Source organism: Galeopterus variegatus, unplaced genomic scaffold (genome assembly GCF_000696425.1).
Source record: "Galeopterus variegatus unplaced genomic scaffold, G_variegatus-3.0.2 Scaffold952, whole genome shotgun sequence".
NCBI lineage: Eukaryota > Metazoa > Chordata > Mammalia > Dermoptera > Cynocephalidae > Galeopterus > Galeopterus variegatus.
The window spans coordinates 312690-329266 of NW_007727063.1; the positions used below are offsets into that span (position 1 = coordinate 312690).

Below are 16577 nucleotides of genomic sequence, written 5' to 3' on the forward strand. Positions count from 1 at the left end.
GACTTAAGTTATTAAGTTTCCATGTAAGTTAAGTCATAGAAGCAATTTTAACCAATATGCAAACTTGCTCCAATTTACATTTAAAATATTCAATAGATATTTTCTCACTCAACTCTTTCATCTTCTTCCATTCATATTCCATTATTGTCTCAATGCCCTCTGTCTAAAGATCACAAATTTTAAAAAAGTCATTTAAAATCAGATTGATTTTTCAGGTACTATCATATGATGTTGAGAGAGCAGTAGCAATTTGGAACCACCAAATGGTATTATTAAAAATAGCACGTTATTTTAAGATGATAAATTGTGATTACACAGGAAATAAGAAGTTGATTATGTGGCCATTTCATAATTTATTATAGCACCACATTTGTTGGAATTTTAAAAATGTGTATTTAATAAGTAAAATCAAGTTATTATCTAATAATTGAGGTCATGCACAATTGATAATCTTCCAAAAAAAATGTGTGGTACTAAAATATGTCCTGCTTAGAGAGAAATTGGTTAATAGATACAAGGAATGATTACGTTTTGTAGTGATGAACATGCTAATTATCCTGATTTGATCATCACACATTGTACACAGGTATTGATATTTAACTCTTTACCCCACAGATATGTATAATCAATTATACTTTAATAAAAAATAAATAAAATAATAAAAACAAAGTATGTCTTGCTTTTGATTCTGATACCCTAGTAATGTTATGAGTATTTTTAAGGAGATTTAAGGCAATTTTAATTGCAAATATGATAATCTTTTTAAAGAAACCATATTTCCATAGTGCTGATCAAAGAGTTACTCAATGATGGATTTTTATTTATTTGTACCGTGGTGCAAGATGATCTAGAAAATCTATATAAGACATATAAACTTCTCACACAGTATGTTCTGCTTAGAGTTAGAGTTCATGTATTGAATATTTATGTGTATTCATTTGCATATGGATGTTCTCATTGTTAGTAAGTGTGACTGTATGCATATATATGCAACACACTTACCTTATATTTCAAATAAATATTACACATCTCTATGCATATTATTTGACTAAATTATAACTTCAGAGATAAATATTTGACTTATCTGGTATTTCTTTTTTTTTTTTTTTTTTTCCTTTTTGTCTTTTTTCGTGTCTGGCAACGGATCGCACCCCTCAGTGTCGCGCCCGTACCGGACCGGGACCGGCAACGGGATCGCAACCCTCGGTGTTGCGGCCGCATCTCGCTCAGCCAGTGAGCGGGAACCGGTCTGTATGTGGGATCCGAACCCTCGGCGGGAGCGCCGCCATGCTCCCAAGCGGCACACTGTAGCAGTGTGCCAACGGGCCGGCCCCCTTATCTGGTATTTCTAACTTAACTTTGACTTACCTATTTTCATTTTAATTTCAAAAATTAATAATGGGCTACTTCAATTATTTGGTTGTTTTTCTTCTAAATTTAAATCTAAGGATGCGTGTGTGCGTGTGTGTGTGTTGAAATAAAATACTTTTTTTGAAGCAATTTCTGCTTTCATTTATTTACAAGAAATGAACTCCAGTTGCTCTCAGCTGTACTGAGGTCATGTTTATCTCATTAATCTATAGGAGGACCTATTCTTAAAATGGCAATAGAGCATTGGAGCTATCATGCTTTTCATTTCTTGCTAATGTAACAAAAGCACATTAGGTGTATATTTAGTCTTCAGTTCTTCTAATGTGCATGTTATTTCCATGTCATGAAACCATAACTTTGAGTGGGAGTAGCTACTTTAATAGTGGGGTATACTATAAGAGATTTGAATCAATCTCAAGAGTTTTATTTGAAGAAATTGGATGCAGCTCTATGAGCAACTGTTTCTTCTAGCTTGAATTTACCGTATGAGGTTTCCTGATTTATGCATTTTAAATGGGGTAGAAATGTCTTCTAAGCAATCAATAATTATTTTATCAATTATTATATCATAATATTTGTATAAAGTTTGAGAGCCACTAATTTTAAGGTTGTACTATTGACAGATCATTAAAAACTGTATTATTAATAGAACACTTATTTTCAGCTAAATTAGAGAAAAATAGAAGGGTAATAATGTCCAACACTTAGATGTGATTATCTAATTTTTAAAAATTTGCATCATAACTGACTATTCATTAACTATGTTGAATCATCTGACTCGAGCTAGTATAAGTCAATCAAATGGCTTTTCTTATTTTTTAATAATCATATATTCACATATTGATAATGAGAGATTTAAAAAATGTGTTTTGGATATTTCTGTAAGGGAAGCAAAATTTTACCTACTCTCTTAGCGTTTTCAGCTGTACCTGAGAATTAAACTGACATAAGACGGATCAACTGGAGAAAAGCGTACAAATTTATTCAGTTACAAGTTGTTCCTGGCACAGGAGCCTTCCTAGGGAAATGAAGACCCAAAGATGCAGTTAGAGATGGACACTTAAATACTGAATTGGGCAAAGAGCAATACATTGTGAAAATGTGACAAGGCAAAGGGGCTTGGGCTAGGGCAGTTAATTGGGTGAAGTGACCAGGAAGATAAAGGTTAGTTTAACAAGGTTTGTTTGTATAGATTTCCCTGATCCTCAATTTCCTGTTTGTGCTGATAAGAATGTTGCATTCCTTTTGGTTTAGGGAGGACATCTTTCACATGGGAATTTCATTGCCTGCTTTTAAGAAATAGAATGAAGGTCAGAGTGATCTTCTTTCTCTTGCTGCTTTCCATGTGTTTTATCTTAAAATAATTCTTATGCTAGAGTGGCATATTTGGGAGTGGTGTGTTCTTAACCCCTTCACTGCATTAGATTTCAAAATAAGAAAAGATGGGCCGGCCCGGTGGCGCACTGGATAGTGCGCCGCTTGGGAAGCGCGGGGGCAGCACCGAGGGTTGCGATCCCGTTGCCGGTCCCGGTCCGGTACGGGCGCGACACTGAGGGTTGCGATCCGTTGCCGGACACGGAAAAAAGACAAAAAAAAAAAAAAAAAGAAAAGAGTAGAATATGACACTTAAAAGGATTCTTTTGAATCTTAAAATATCTGATGGAAATTATGAAGTAGGCTTTTCTTGAATGAGTTTAAGAGAGATTAACCACTTGTATTTTTTCTAACAGCTCATCAATAATCAAATAATCATACCACAGAGATAATTATCTTTCATCCTTAGAAATGTGCCCATATATTTTAAAATAAAGTTAAAGGGTAATGTTTTACTGAATCAACTGAATTTTTAATATAAGATAGTGTTCACACATAGCAAGTAAACTGAGTTTGTTCACTTTCATTCACATAAATGAAATTGTATCTTCTTTTTCTTTTTTTTTTTTTTGTCTTTTTTTTGTGACTGGTAAGGGGATCACAACCCTTGGCTTGGTGTCATCTGCACTGCGCTCAGCCAGTGAGCACACCGGCCATCCCTATATAGGATCCAAACCCGCGGTTGGAGCGCCGCTGCGCTCCCAGTGCCGCACTCTCCCTAGTGTGCCACGGGGTCTGCCCGCATCTTATTTTTCTAAGTCTTCATGGCACTCATCCTATTCCAGGAACCCATTTTGCACCCCCAATTCCTCTGGTAATTAAAAAATAATAATAATAATTTACTTGTTTATAGATGTTGAATTACAAAATTAGACATTTTAAAGATCAAGAATGTGTGTCCTGGCTATTTCTATTATTATAATATAAATTTTAAAAATCAAATAAATTCAAATATTTTGAAATATATACACCAATTCTAAATTTCTATCAATTGAATCATTTATAAGACACATTTTATCCACCCCCCCATTACTGCCTTAGGTTTCCACAGCACTAGTCCATTATCTTAATCCTTCTCTTCTATCCAAAGGTGCTTTATCCATTGCCTCCTAGTGAGGGCTCACTTCGTATCTCCAGATATTTGCTTTTAAGATGATAAGCTTTTATCAGCACTTTAGAATATCAGTGAAAGTCTTTTTCACCCTTAACAAATGAATATAAGATATGGAACTTCATGTGCTATAGTTCTAGTTTGGTAATTGATTCAATTTGCTTAACTGATGAGTGATTCTCCTGGAAAGTATGCCTTTTTTTTGGTCATTGAAGAATAGTAGAAAGATCTTCTATATGTAAGATGTTTTCAGAGTGTAATAAGTTTATATGAGCAACCAGTTGAAGTCTAGACTTCTATAACACTTTGATGGGTGTCTGGCTATGACAAGGGCTACTGCTAGGCTAAGGCTAAGGCTGATGTCATGAATCCTGCTTGCAGCGCCAATTGTAAAGCTAGGCAACCACGCTAGTTGTCATGGCTCTTTTACCTGCTGGTAATCATGCACCGACTGGGATGATGGTTGAGCTAAGGCTGGGTCTGGAGCTCCCAGACCTCTCTAACCCATTCACAGACTGGGTCACAAACCCTTCACGCGCCAGGCTGGGTCACCAGACCCCTTCACACAGGTCTATGAGCGAGGTAACCAGCCACATGGTCCTTGGAAGCTGCAGGTCTGGAAAAAACATGGCCATGCAGGGAAGGCACCCAAGGCAGTAAAAACCAGCCAAAGTGGCACCGCCTTGCAGGTGTACATACTCCACCCACACACACAATGTTTACTGAACTGCCCTGTACTGGCTCCGAGGTAAGGGGAGCCTGACCAAATTGTTCCATTTCCCCAACAATGGGCAAGGACCACCAAAGCATTTATTCATGTTTCTGTTGTTTGCACTTAACACAATTGCTAATATATGGTTGACATGTAACAAATACCTTTGGAATTTAATTGAATGGGATTTTAAAATTGTTATTCATATCACCATCTGTAAATCTTGATTCAGATCTTGTTTATCCATATTTAAGTAGTATATGAAGTTTATAACATTTTCCAAAGATGCTATCAAATTGAGTTATTAGTAACTATCTTGAAATTATTTTTGTGAAGTATATTAGTGATATTTCTTGATTTTATATTACTACATGGATGAACAAACTTAGATGTGATTCCTTCATAAAACATTGTGTTTGTACATTTGTGTGTGTGTGTCCTCTGTAACCTCAAGATATCTCCTTTTTGTCTTTTCCTCCCATATTAAGTCTGAGGTCATATTTTTAAATTTGTACATCACAACCTATCTTGCTATCATTTAGATAACAGTAAAATCTCTTCCACAAATTGAACTGCGAATAGGCATTTCAAGTTTGTTTTTAAAAATCAGTCGTGGGGTGAGCAGTTGCCTTTAATTTGAATTTATCCCATCTCTTATGACCAATTTCTAACCTTAGAGTTAACCCTTTTACCATCACGTTACTTGTGTCATTTTCTCAAAGTGGTGTAATTATTTTGCTTTATTACCACAGCAAAATTTAAATAGGTTCATGGATGGGCAGTTTTAGAGGAGCATGAAAACTAACCTAATTCAACCTAAACACATTGAACAGACTTGAAGATTTGCATTTCCATGAAGCTATTGAACCAAAAATATCCATCAGCACTAAAATACATCTTTCTACAACAGAGCTAAATTAATTCTTTTGTGCCTTATTCCTATCAGGAAGCTGTAAAGGATTTTAAGTTGCCTGGTTGCCTGTGGTTGCTAGGAAAAGGTGAAGTCTTGATTTGCAATGCTTTTGCCAGGGGCTAATTTCAAAATGGAAGCAAATGTTAGAGGAGTTCACTACACTGTCTTTCTGTCCTAAAGGAAATAACACCTGCTTCTTCCTAACTCTTTTCAGTATTACTTTTTGCAAAAACAAACAAACAAACAAACAAACAAAACAAACAACCCCCCCAGCTCTTTATTTATAGCAGTAACTGAATGTGCCAATATCTTTAATTTTAACATTCTCTCTTAATTTAAAGATTATTAGCTAACAAAATTTTCCAAAGTGCCACCAGTTCTAAATCCTGACCCTCATGTCATTTACTAATGAGTCACTTTTGTTTGGAGTCATTAAGATTTGAAAATGTGTCCAAAATCTTTCTTTTTAAAACATATCCTTTTTCAGTAATATTGGGAATCAGTAATACTAAAAACATTTTCAGACATCCAAGAAAATATTCTGTATAATTACTAGGTACAATTATATTGATTCTATGTGATGGTTGCTTATTGAAGAATTGTCAAAATATAAATGGAAAGCACTAAAAGACATTGTGTTGAAATCTAATAGAAACTTCAGTACCTGAAGACAGCAGTTCTCTTTTAAAATTATAAAATATGACCTATTGGATTTTGTAGTATCTAATCTTTGCAATTTGTATATCTTAAACCAAACCATAGAATGCACTTCAAAAATGAGAACTTCTGAAATACTCATTGAATTTGAACATTAGTTGAATTCAGTGTTAGACCTAGAGTGACTATATTTAGTTCAGAGTATTATAAATGAAGGTACTCTAGCACTGGACAGTTTATAGAGCTTCTAAGCACAAATCTCTTTTAACAGCAATTTTTTCTTCAATACCTTCAGATTCATAGCTCCAATATTAACAGTATTATGATTAAACTTGTCTTCAATGTCAATAAAGCAGAATTTTGTATTTTGAAGGATGTACCAAACAATAATCAATTCTTATTAAATAGAAAATGTGTTATTATTCTATTATTCACAGATATTACAAAATTATTATAACAAATAAAATTTATAAAATAGGTAAAATTCTATTTTTTGTATTATTTATTATACTATGAAAATATTTTAATAATTTTATTTTAATCCATATAGTGTCATTGGAATTGTGTTTGTTTTTATTCAAAATAGCATCATTTGTTAGTATGCTCAAGTTATATAGAGATAATTTCATATCTGTGAAGTCCCCCCCCCTTTTAAATCATTTTATGCCATAGTCATCTCTATGTTAACAATATCATAACTATGTCATATGTATCATTCATCAAAAGTGAGCAGGAATACTTCCTGAATGTGAAATCATTCTAGCAGTATCTACTAATTAAAGTGAAGAAAAAGTGAAAAAACTATATAGGTAAGTATATGTAGTGGCTTGAAAATGTGAAACTATAAGTATATCCAGAGATATTTCATCAACTTTCCTAAGTAAGCGTGAATATATTCATATTTCATAATTAGTTTATGATTTTAATATAATTTTGTGATTTTTGAGTGTTGTAGAACTTAATTACTCAGTACATGACCTGTAATCATGATTTCTCTGATCAATTCAATGTATTTGTGATCTACAAAGAGAGAATATGGGCAATAGAAATCCCAGAAATGTGGTCCCTAATGCTTTCAAATGCCTTAGAATGATTAATATTATAAAGTTAGAAAGATGTTCTTTTGTGAACATCTCTTTTTGATTGATAGGAAAAATAATGATTTAAGTTTGTGAGTTTTAATTTTGTTTCACTATGAGTTGTCTTGATTTATTGGTCCCTCAGTGAGTGTCAAGGTAGCAGATGTGATTAAACAGGATATTGTGGTAAAAGGAGATGTTTATTGTATAAAAATTATGAAATAATGATTTTCTAAAATTTTTCTAATCAGAGTACAGACTGACATTAGAATTCCATTACTCTAATGTGGTCAATTTATTTTAAAATGCTAAGAAAAAAAGTCTATTAAAAACATATTTACAAAAACTAATCAGTACCTTATTTTCTCATATATATGTATATGTATTTTTTTCTGAAATTGTGGCCAAAGGACCATGTGTTAGTATGCTATACAAAATAACACAGACCGGGTGGCTTAGAAACAACAGAAATTTATTTCTTATAATTCTGGATGATTGGAAGTCCTAGATCAAGTTATTGGCAAATCCAGTTTCTTGTGGGGACCACTTCCTGGCTCATAGACAGGCATCTTCTCACTATGTCCTTGAATGACAGAAGGGGTGGGAGTGGTCTCTGGGATTTCTTTTATAAGGGCAGTAATTCCATCCATAAAGACTCTGCTGCCCTCATGAACTACACATCTCCCAAAAGCCCTACCTCTAAATACCATCACATTAGGGACTAGGATTCAACATATAAATTTTGGGGGGACTCAAACATTAACTCTGTAGTAAACTATATGCCTAAAATCACCTGAATCTTACCTCAGACCTACTAAAATTTCTCTAACCTCTACTTTCAATTATATTCACCCCAACATTGCTTGCTACTACCTTCCATCACTGGCAAATGTTATTGATGGAAGATGTAGCTATTTTAATAAACTCTTTGATTACCAGTGGGAATTATAAAACTTCAAATTTTTTTTAATGTAAGAAGAGTTCAAAGGAAACATTGGTCTTTTCATCTCATATTAATTTCCAGGAAGTGACACATTTTACATGGTAGTAGCTGTTTTTGATGTGCTAATAAACACCAGGTAAAGAAGATGAAATAAATATCTTTCATGCACAACGGAATGGGTCTAAAACAAATAGACTACCAATATCCATAAACTTGACACACTAAAGAAATTGCTAGCATACTAGCTGATGTGTGTAGTCTCCAATTTTATTAGGAAAATATTCTAATCATTATTTTTAAGCTGGTATTTGTTCACCATCACATACTATTTGTTGTCATTTCTCTAACATTTAACAAGAGAATATTTTGATCCAATTGTTTATGCAATTAATGACAATGCCTGGTTTTTCCTCTTTCACTATATGTTGCATAATTATTCCAACCTATATAATTCAAGTCAGAAACCATCTGTTGCTTAAATGAAATTTGATTTGTTTAAAATGCATCAATTAAACAGACATGTTGTGTAACTATGGCAATGGGAGAATTATTTTGCAAATATAAAGAAGAGACAAAGCACCATTCAAAACAAATGGTAGCTTCTTTCATGGAAACAAATTTTCAAATAACTTAACTACTAGAAAAAGTTAACTGTTGACTAACATTCTAAGAAATAACATGATTATTTAGATCACATGTGATCTCTGTGTATCTCCCAAACCCATTTTATCACTGACAATAGACAGTTAAGTATTTTAGGCTGACCTTGTTAATTATGGTAGTAGATTACATGGGCAAAAAAGAGGGTTAGTAGGATCGCAAGAGTTCTGAAAGCCATATCAAATTAGAATGGGAGTAGTAGCTTGGAATAGGAAGACTTGTATGTGAGGATTAACCATCTTCAAACACTGGAGAGCTTGTCATATAAAAGAAGAATCACACTGACTCTATGTAGCTACAGAAAGAAGGTGGATCTAGGGATAATTGGTGGAATTTCTCCTTCTGTCAGTGATTCCATTTTTAGCAGCTACTAACACTGTAAGCTGGAGAACCAGATAATCAAGGTTGTTAAAGCTAAATATAAAAGCAGAGTAGAGGAGATATGATTCTGAGCATGAACTTTGTGATAAATACTTCAACAATTCACATGCCTTTATCCCTTTTCCCCCTTACTTCCTGTTATACGGCTTTTTATCTGGATAGTTGGGACTACCAGATAACTGGTTCTGGATAATCAAGGTGCTTTGGTCATTCCTAAGCACGTAAGTCACTAAATATAGATGTTGTTAGCACCAAAAACAATGTAGACATTTCTTCTACACTCTTTTTTGACTGATACTTAGGTTTTTCATTGAGACTATAGTCTATTTCTACTTTAATATTTGGTTTTAATACTGCTTAATGGCCTTTTTGGACACATGCCAGTCTAAAAGCATATTAAGTTTGAAATCTGTTGTATTTTAATTGCTAGTCTAACAATTGTAGTTTCCCAAACATTTGCAATAATGCTATTTCATTTCAAAGTTCTCATGACTCTGGTAATGACCAGTTTAACAATTTACAATCCACAGTACTCAGAAAGAAGCTTTATCCTGCCTATCTGCAAATAGATTATTGCCATTCTGATTGATCTGAAGTGAATAATGACTCAAGGAAAGATGCCCTCATGTAATGCCATGTAGTCTTCTAACCATCAACTAACTCTGCAAAAAAAAAAAAAAAAAAAAATTGCCAAGTGACGTGAAAAATGTAATTACAGAATAGTCAGAGCTAAGAGAACACTAGATTCTGGGACAACTGAGCATCATGAAGTATAAAAACCTTAGGAACAGAAATGTGAAAGGGACCATGAGAAATGAGACAGACTATTCAAATTTTATGAAACAGAACAGTGAAAAAACAATTAGGTCAATTGATCTATCCTACAAGATCACTTGAATTGAAAAAGTAGGTTTTATGACTACGAATTACAGGGTCAAATATTAAAAGCCTTCTATGAAATAAAAAGGGCCTGCTATGTCACCTGAGAGTTTTTACACTAGGAATTATGATATTCAAGTGGGATATGTGAGCTGGCCGTATAATGCAGACAAAAATCTTGAGCTGATTTTCTAACTAAGCTATTTTCACATTTTACTTTATGCTATATTGAAGAATTATAAATTATTTTGCTAAGAGACTGTACCCATGGAAAAATGCAGAAACCCTCTGACATCCAGAATGAAGCTGTTGGTTATTATAGAGTATGGGAACTCAGAAGCTTAAAATATGTTTAATAGTTTGATATTCAGAATGTTTTATATGTGAATCAAAAACAATGCTGCATATGAGAATTCTTATAAAAATAACAACCCTACCTGTGGTTACCCTTTCTAATCAGAGTTACTGGTGAATCTAAAGGAAGGCCAGGTCAGGGTGTATGTATGAGAATTGGAGTCTGTGGGAGTGCAAGATTGTATGATAAGTTTGAAAACTTTGACAGGTAATTTTAATGAGCCTTCAAGAACATGAAACTCAAACACTCCGAAATGAGAATCACGGGCCAGCATATCTGCATGCAGCGTCTCTGGCACCAGATTAACCTTTCTAAAATGCCACTTGCATCATGTTATGGAAATGTAACAATGATATTCACCTGATGTTTAGTATGGAATTATGCCTTCATGAGGTATAATGGACACAAGAATGTTGGGGATTTGATATTTTGCCTGTAAATTATTCATCTGTGTGACACCAGTATAATTTTTGAGTGTTTATACGTTCTGGAATTTTGATTGATGTGAGCTAAAAACGAGTCTTGTAGGTTTTAGGGAGAGGCATCTTGTGTTAATTCTCTCTGTTACTGGCATAAAATAACTAGCCATTCAGGGCAGACATTTACTCATGAAAAATCCAGGATTTATTTCCCTCCCATAAGTCACCATTACAGTCAGTAGATTTGTTTTAATTATATGCCACAGCTTCCTTGAAGGGCTGCCGACAGACAAATTATGATATGGTCATTAAAGTAATAGCCATTTTATATTACACAGTAATCTTCTTCAACATGTGAAAAAAAAGAAAATGATTTATCTTTCTCTCTGAGAAACCTAAGGAATGATTTTCTTGAAATAGTTAATACTTCCATATATACTGTATAAGAAAAATACCTCTGTATTTTGAATACCCCCGTATTATGAATCTGAGCAGGAAAGTGCCATCAGAGATTAAGGAGTCATCCACTAAAATGTTAAGGCCAAGTGAGTTAAACCCAGTTTCCAGAACTGGGTTCATATAATTGTTTTTCATATGCAGTTCATATAATTGTTTTTTGTTCAGTTCTATCTGGAAATGTCACAGATTGCAAAGTGCAACCTCAAGTAATAATCATTAAAGTAACAGTAGGAAAACAATAACTAAATGCTCCTATCCCACCAAAAGTTACATTTTGGGAAACCTCTAAAATAATTCCTTAAAAATTACGTTCTAACAATTTCACTTAAAATATTTCGTGGAGATTTTATAAAACAATGGACAACCAAACTAATCATATATGTACAAATATAGAGCCTCCTCTAAGTTTACTGAATAAAGAAATAGAATACTGCATTTAACTGATTGGATATAGTTTGCTTGCTTGCTATGGAGTACAGAAATAAGTAAAACAGTGTTTCAGACTGTAAATTTTGAAAATGAGAATTGAGAAAGAAATCAAATCCGTAGTATGTGGTTGAATATTAGACTATTTTACCATGATATAAGGCCCCTTATGACCAAAAACACTATGGTCTACACTTGAGGCATTCTGATAATCAATAATATAAACTAATATAAACAAGAGAGTTTATTAATATGTGTGTTTTACAATTGAGCCCTCAAAATGTAAATGTGAATAAGTCAAATGTAAGAACTACATTTCAGGAACAAGGTGGTGGTGGCGCTCGCTGGTGGTATATTTATGTGCATTCAGGATGGGACAAAAAGCAGTGAGTTGTGTTTACTAAAGGGGGTCATTAAAAACTTACACGTCCTCTCTTATTTACCCCTAAGGGAATTTAATTTATGGGTGTCAAGAGGATGGAGGAGATCACATGGCCAGGCTAATTCCAGATTCATTCTAGGGCATTCCTTTGCAATGGCTTTTAGTAAGTTATTGCATGGTGTCCTAACATGGGATAATATCTCTTTTACTTAAATTGCCTTACTATTATCTGTATACATAAGCAAGTGAACACAAAATTTCATCTCCCTTACATCGAAAAGTAACCTGCTTAGGCCCTACTTCTATCATTTGACACAACCTTACCTGCTATACACTGGCAATTTCAACTCTCTTAGAATATATGACTGCATGGTTAACCAGCACAAGTTAAATTCTAGATTTGTTTGTTTTTGTCAGCAGTGTTTTCTTATTCATAGATTCCAAGTCTAACACTTTAAACAACTTTAAATAATAAAAATATATCGCACACACACAACACATGCACATAATACATATATCATGTATCCATAATCTACAGTACTTAAAATATATTACTTGTGTCTTAATAGGAAATTAAAATATCCCTTAACAGTTATGCATTGTGGTGGAAATGATTATAAATTAGTCTCATGCTGAACTGGCTTATTTTACATACAGTGATTTTTGATCTATGCATTAAGCATTATTTTGATTTTAAGTTATATACTATAGCCAATTGTAGGTAAATTTCCACAGTCTGTTTCAGGCATTTTTAAATGCGGCTATTTTTACAGGTCTTGCATTTTTAAATGGTTTATGAGTATAAATGCGTCTATTTTACCTGAAATGGCTAAAAATATATTAACAATGATAAATAATTTTTGGAATTACAACTAGATGGTTTACAACTAAGTGGTTGAAAGAGGGGACCTAAAAGACAATATTTGATCATTCTCAAAACTGTAAATAAATTGTATGCAATTTTTGTATTAAGAACTTCTTTACACATCCATTGTCAAGTTATTGACAATATTTTAGTTAATTTATTTGTTAGAATGCAAAGGCTTATTTAGTACTTTTAAACTTTAAACTCTAAGCAGCTAAATTTTTTCCAAACTTTTATGAAACTCTGCTTTTGAAGAAGACAGCATTGATGTTTATTTCTGTGGACCCCTACTAAATATCTTTAGTACTAATAAACAACAGGGTGACCAACAGGCTGGGTAATCCATGTATTTTAATGCCCTCTTACGTGATGAAATGCTTGTGTGACTGATGGATCTAAATGACAAAATCAGCGTGACATTGAGATTTTGTCTGTATAACAGAGGTGATCAGAAGACGACCTCGCCTTTTGTTTTGCTCTTTTCACCACTGGTTCTAGATACAAAGACTAACAGAAAGAGTGATATTGAGTAGGCAAAAGCACAGAAAAAAAGATTTCAGCTATATCATTTCCCTGAACAATGCTTTAAATTCTGGAAGTTACATTGTAGTTTAATCATATAATACAATTAGTGTCACTCTCCACAGCTTCCTTGAGACCCAACACATGCATCAGCAAAACAAGACCAAATCTGCCTTCTGAACTCCCCAATATTACTCTGTTCCAGCAAGTTTTTCTTTTATTCAGTCTATTTTGTGCCCAGACTAATTCTGTTAAGAATTACCTCAACCAACACCACCAGTGAATCCCCTTAACAGGCCCAAAGGGATCCTGGCTGGCTATAACACTGACATTTAGAAAACCAGCAGCCTCTTTCTTATTAAAATGAGTGTTTCTATGATTATAAACATATCCCACAAAATATATTATATTATATATTACATATATTAGTCGTTTCTTCATATTTTATTGAGACTTCAATATACAGATAATAGCTATAAAATTAAAGAGGATTCAAGTTAGCTACTTAAATATTATATACATCTGTCATAATTCCACATTATTTCTTCTTTTCAGATTGAAGTATGATATTCAAATGTTTTCATATGTCCATCTGAAGAAATTGCTGTCAAATCTGAATTTACAAAAGTATATACATTCTGTCATGGAAATGCCTAGTACCTAAATTCATGTGACCTTTGATGTATGTAAATCTCTTAAATAACTATCTCTAATTTGCATCTTTCATGCTGCCAGTTGTTTAATGTTTTGGTTGATCTCTTGTTACATTGTAAACTATTCCTAATCTTTGGGGACATAAACAATTATCCTTCTCATTTTTTAGGTCAGGAATTTGGATAGTGCACAGCAGAGATTGCTATCTCTGCTCCACAATGACTGGTGTCTTAAATAGGGTGGCTCAAATGTCTGGAGATGGCTGGGATGGCTTCAGTGAGACCATCAGCTGGAATGTCCATAATGGGTTCTTCACATACATGTCTGGCACCTGAACTGGAGTGACTGAATGCTGGGCCTCTCTGGTTATTGTACTGTCTTTTTATGCAGTCTTTCCACATGACTACCTTGAACATCCTCAAAGTATGGCAGTTTCCCAGTAGTCAAACTTCTTTCCATGTAGCTGGTTACCCCCAGAGTGAGTACTACAAGGGAGCACGGGAGAAACATCAAGGTTTGATTACACGGGGCCTGCACAGATTTGGTGTGTTTAGGGCCTACGTAAGAGTCTGAATACCAAGAGGTGAGATCCATTGAGGAGGTTATCTTTGGAGACTAGCTAGTATTTATAGCAGTGCTGCAAACAAAAATGTTGCTGCATCCGGTGGAGATATTACCCTTACCTGATGTCATGAATCTCTTGTTTTGGAAACCAAATGCTTCATCTCTATATTTTGACTTGTATATATTTTTCATGTTCTGCTATAATTACCATTTACAATGATACATATAGTTTTTTTTTTATGAGTGCCATCAACTGTTATTCATACCATGTAAGTATTTTTGAGTGTAGAATCAATTTAAATGAATTTCAATTTAAAATCTTGCCCTTAAGATTCTTCTAAAAGATGATTTGTATTTTTAATTTTCTAAGCTTACATGATTGAATAAATTTGTGTTATTTACTGTTTCAGCCCACCAGAATCTTACAGTTATAGCAATAAAATTTTGCTATATTTGTCCATGCTTATTATTCAAAACATGAATTCTTGTCAAATAATAGCTAAATAAATCTGTGCTCAAATAATGATGAGAATTTCCAATGTGTGCAAATGCCTACGAAGGCTGGCAGCTTCTTGCTTTAGAACAAGTTGACTTTCATTCTGCATCTGGATGTGCCCTGTTTAGAAATACAGTAGAAGCAACTCTCCTGCCAGGTGAAGCAGGTTTGAACACAGAGCTGCCTGTTCACAAAAGCCTGAAATTGTTCACAACTCAAGATCCTGTTAATGTGGCTTTACCAGATAGCTGAAATAATACATTTTCTAAATTGGATGCATTAAGCAATTATTCAGATCATAGCTGAAACCCTCTAATTTTCTTTCTTCCTCTCAGTCCCAGCGGCGTGTCACATTTCACCTACCAGAAGGCTCTCAGGAAAGCAGCAGTGATGGTGGACTGGGAGACCATGATGCAGGCAGCCTTCCCAGCACCTCCCATGCCTTGCCCCTTGGCTATCCTCAGGAGTACTTGGATCATGCCGCACCCAACAACCGCACTGAAGGGGATGGCAACTCTGATCCTGAATCTAGTAAGTGGTACATCCCTAGACCCTCAATATGAATGAGTTTATTGTGTTTGCAAGTCGGACTATCACAGCCATAATAACATTGGTGAATTTATTATGCTACTATGAATAGTAACACATTCTTAAAAGGCAAACATACAGAATTAAGTGGATTGCATATATGCAGCAGTTGCTAATATTTGAAACGTGTGATCATAACTACTCTGAATGAAATTCATTATGAAATGTATTATAGTCATTTTGTTTAGGCACAGGTAGGATTTTCCATTTATGTATACATATATATTTAAATGTGTATAATTAGCTGTTTTATTTTATTCATTATAATTTATTTGTGTAGGTATAATTTATTTTCTAGTTTTTATTTCTATTTTTAAAAGGTAACAACCATTGGCAGTTGTTCACTTTTGGGGGAAATAAGAGATCCTGACTCCAATATAGGAGAGTTGGTCTGAGGTTTTCAATAATGTACTGAAATCGCACTCTTATGCTATGCTACTACTTAGAAGGGTATTTGGATTTGGACTTCGGACAGAAGTCATGAAAGCTATGTTTTGTAAATTCCAAAGATGTTGAACTCTTAAAAAGGATCATGAAGTTGATATTAAACAGAAAACTTCATTAAATTTATTATATTGAACATGTAGTGAGCATCGTTGCTTCCTTATAATTTTGGGAAATATAAAATTTGATAAGGTATACATATCTCAGAAGATTCTTGAAATTCCAAGAAGCTATCATTTGTTCCAGATATGTGTTATATACATAAAAGTGTGTAGGGACAAAAGAGCATACCATGTGTGTGAAAGAGACTAGGTATAAACTAT

General features: G+C 33.9%; 1 protein-coding gene across 1 annotated transcript in view; it reads left to right on the forward strand.

Moving 5' to 3' along the window:
• The window catches only part of LOC103591260 (protocadherin-11 X-linked-like), a 262098-nt gene that overhangs the window by 169242 nt on the left and 76279 nt on the right, over nucleotides 1-16577 (forward strand). Inside the window, exon 3 of the mRNA XM_008573674.1 lies at nucleotides 15558-15753. Coding sequence (XP_008571896.1) covers nucleotides 15558-15753 — 196 coding nt within the window. The remainder of the gene's footprint in view (nucleotides 1-15557; nucleotides 15754-16577) is intronic.